At 40.3% G+C, this 1,649-nt stretch overlaps 1 protein-coding gene across 1 annotated transcript in view; it reads left to right on the top strand.

The window, feature by feature from the left end:
• Positions 1-30: 30 nt before the first annotated feature.
• The window catches only part of LOC306892458 (myomegalin-like), a gene marked incomplete at both ends in the record, with an annotated part of 9,731 nt that continues 8,112 nt past the window's right edge, over positions 31-1,649 (top strand). Inside the window, one exon of the mRNA XM_079453584.1 lies at positions 31-171. Within this exon, the coding sequence (XP_079309710.1) occupies positions 31-171 (141 nt within the window). The remainder of the gene's footprint in view (positions 172-1,649) is intronic.

Genomic DNA, 1,649 nt, shown 5'->3' with positions numbered 1-1,649 from the left:
GTGTAGCCGAGCTTGAGGCCGTGTGTGGAGATGTCTAACACTTACCGTACTCTCTCACAGCACCTCAATGACCTGAAGAAGGAAAACTTCAGCCTCAAACTCCGCATTTACTTTCTAGAGGAGAGGATCCAGCTGAAGTTTGAGGACAGCAGTGATGACGTCTACAGAACGGTGAGTGTCAGTTTGCACGGAGGTGAGGATCTAAACGCAGTTCATTGAAGGTTAGGGCTCTTCAAACCCGCTCCTCGAGAGAGACAGTCCTGAACATCTCAGCTCCGATCCGACTTGAGAATTGGCTTGAAACAGGGTGGGAGTCTGCAGGACGGGAGCTCTTTTGAAGCAAATCCACGAGCAGGCAAAGGTCATACACAGAGAGACAGTCCAAACAATAGAGAGGTGACGAAAAAAAAGCAACCCAAACATAAACAGGGCCAAGCAAAGAATGAATGTGACAAAAGACAGAACGATTAGGATAATGAGTCCCGCACAGGGTTATGGGTAATGTAGTGTGATATGGCAGTCCGGGTAATGTGGGGACGGGCGTGAGAGCTGAGATAACCGCCGAGGTTGTTGATTCCTATATACATAATCAAATGATGTTGCAATGTGACAGTCGACCCCGCTGGGTTTACAGGGGAGCTCTTACAGTAATATATGTGTGTGTTTGTTGAAATACAGAATCACACACACACACACACACACACACTGGGCTTTTGTTTTCTCACATCATAACTAGTCATGGTTTTCTTTGTGAGTTAAAGGCATTTATTTACGTGATGTTTATATAGAAACATGTCTGTGAGATGTGAACTGCTGTTGTTTAAAAGACATCAGAGTCTATTTAAAACATGTCACATGACTTCTGCCTCTTAACTCCTTATGTTTGACATTTAAAAATGCATGTTTTGTTGCTTTTTAAAAAAATATAATTTGAGATTTCTGTAAAAAACTGAAGATTCATGATGTTTTGAAGTTAATGTCAGATATGAGGCAGAATGGTTCAGAACATGTCAGTTTTGATGACTCGAGGTCATGACGGTTTATGTCTTTGTGTCTGCTGATGGTCATTTATTTAGTAATCACTCATTTCTCATCATAGGATTTTAGTGAATGTACATATTCAGAACACATACAGTTTAATTAAAAAGCCAAGAAATGATGATTAAAAAACTAAATGATATCTGAGTTTTTCTCAGATGAAACTGATCAAACGAATAAGTGTTTTCCTTCAGCGTCTGAAAGTTAGGCAGCTGATGTCTGTCGTCAGACATTGACTTGACATTCAGTGTTTGGGCTTGAAAACTTCTCCAGGAAACCGATCGTAACAGGCTCAGGGCCGACACCACCTATAGGCAGAGCAGGCACTTGCTTAGGGTCTCCATAACTGTAACGTTTTTAAACACTTGCCCATTTAAACTTTCTATCAATTTCGTACAGACAGCTGTTCTCATACAGCGCAAGGCTTCAAGTAAGTTCTCTATTGTGTCTTCTTATATACTGTGAAATACAAGGTTATGTTGAAAACAGTCCGTTAAATAAAAGTAAACATTCGGATCGATATCACTATATCTCCGCTTCACATCGTGTCCTAAAAAAAACTAAAAACCTTGTTTTTGTCGTCAATGTTATTGAAACAACAACATGCATAA

This window comes from Barbatula barbatula (genome assembly GCF_947034865.1).
Source record: "Barbatula barbatula genome assembly, chromosome: 3".
NCBI classification, from domain to species: domain Eukaryota; kingdom Metazoa; phylum Chordata; class Actinopteri; order Cypriniformes; family Nemacheilidae; genus Barbatula; species Barbatula barbatula.
This window is presented reverse-complemented; position numbering and strand designations above follow the sequence as displayed.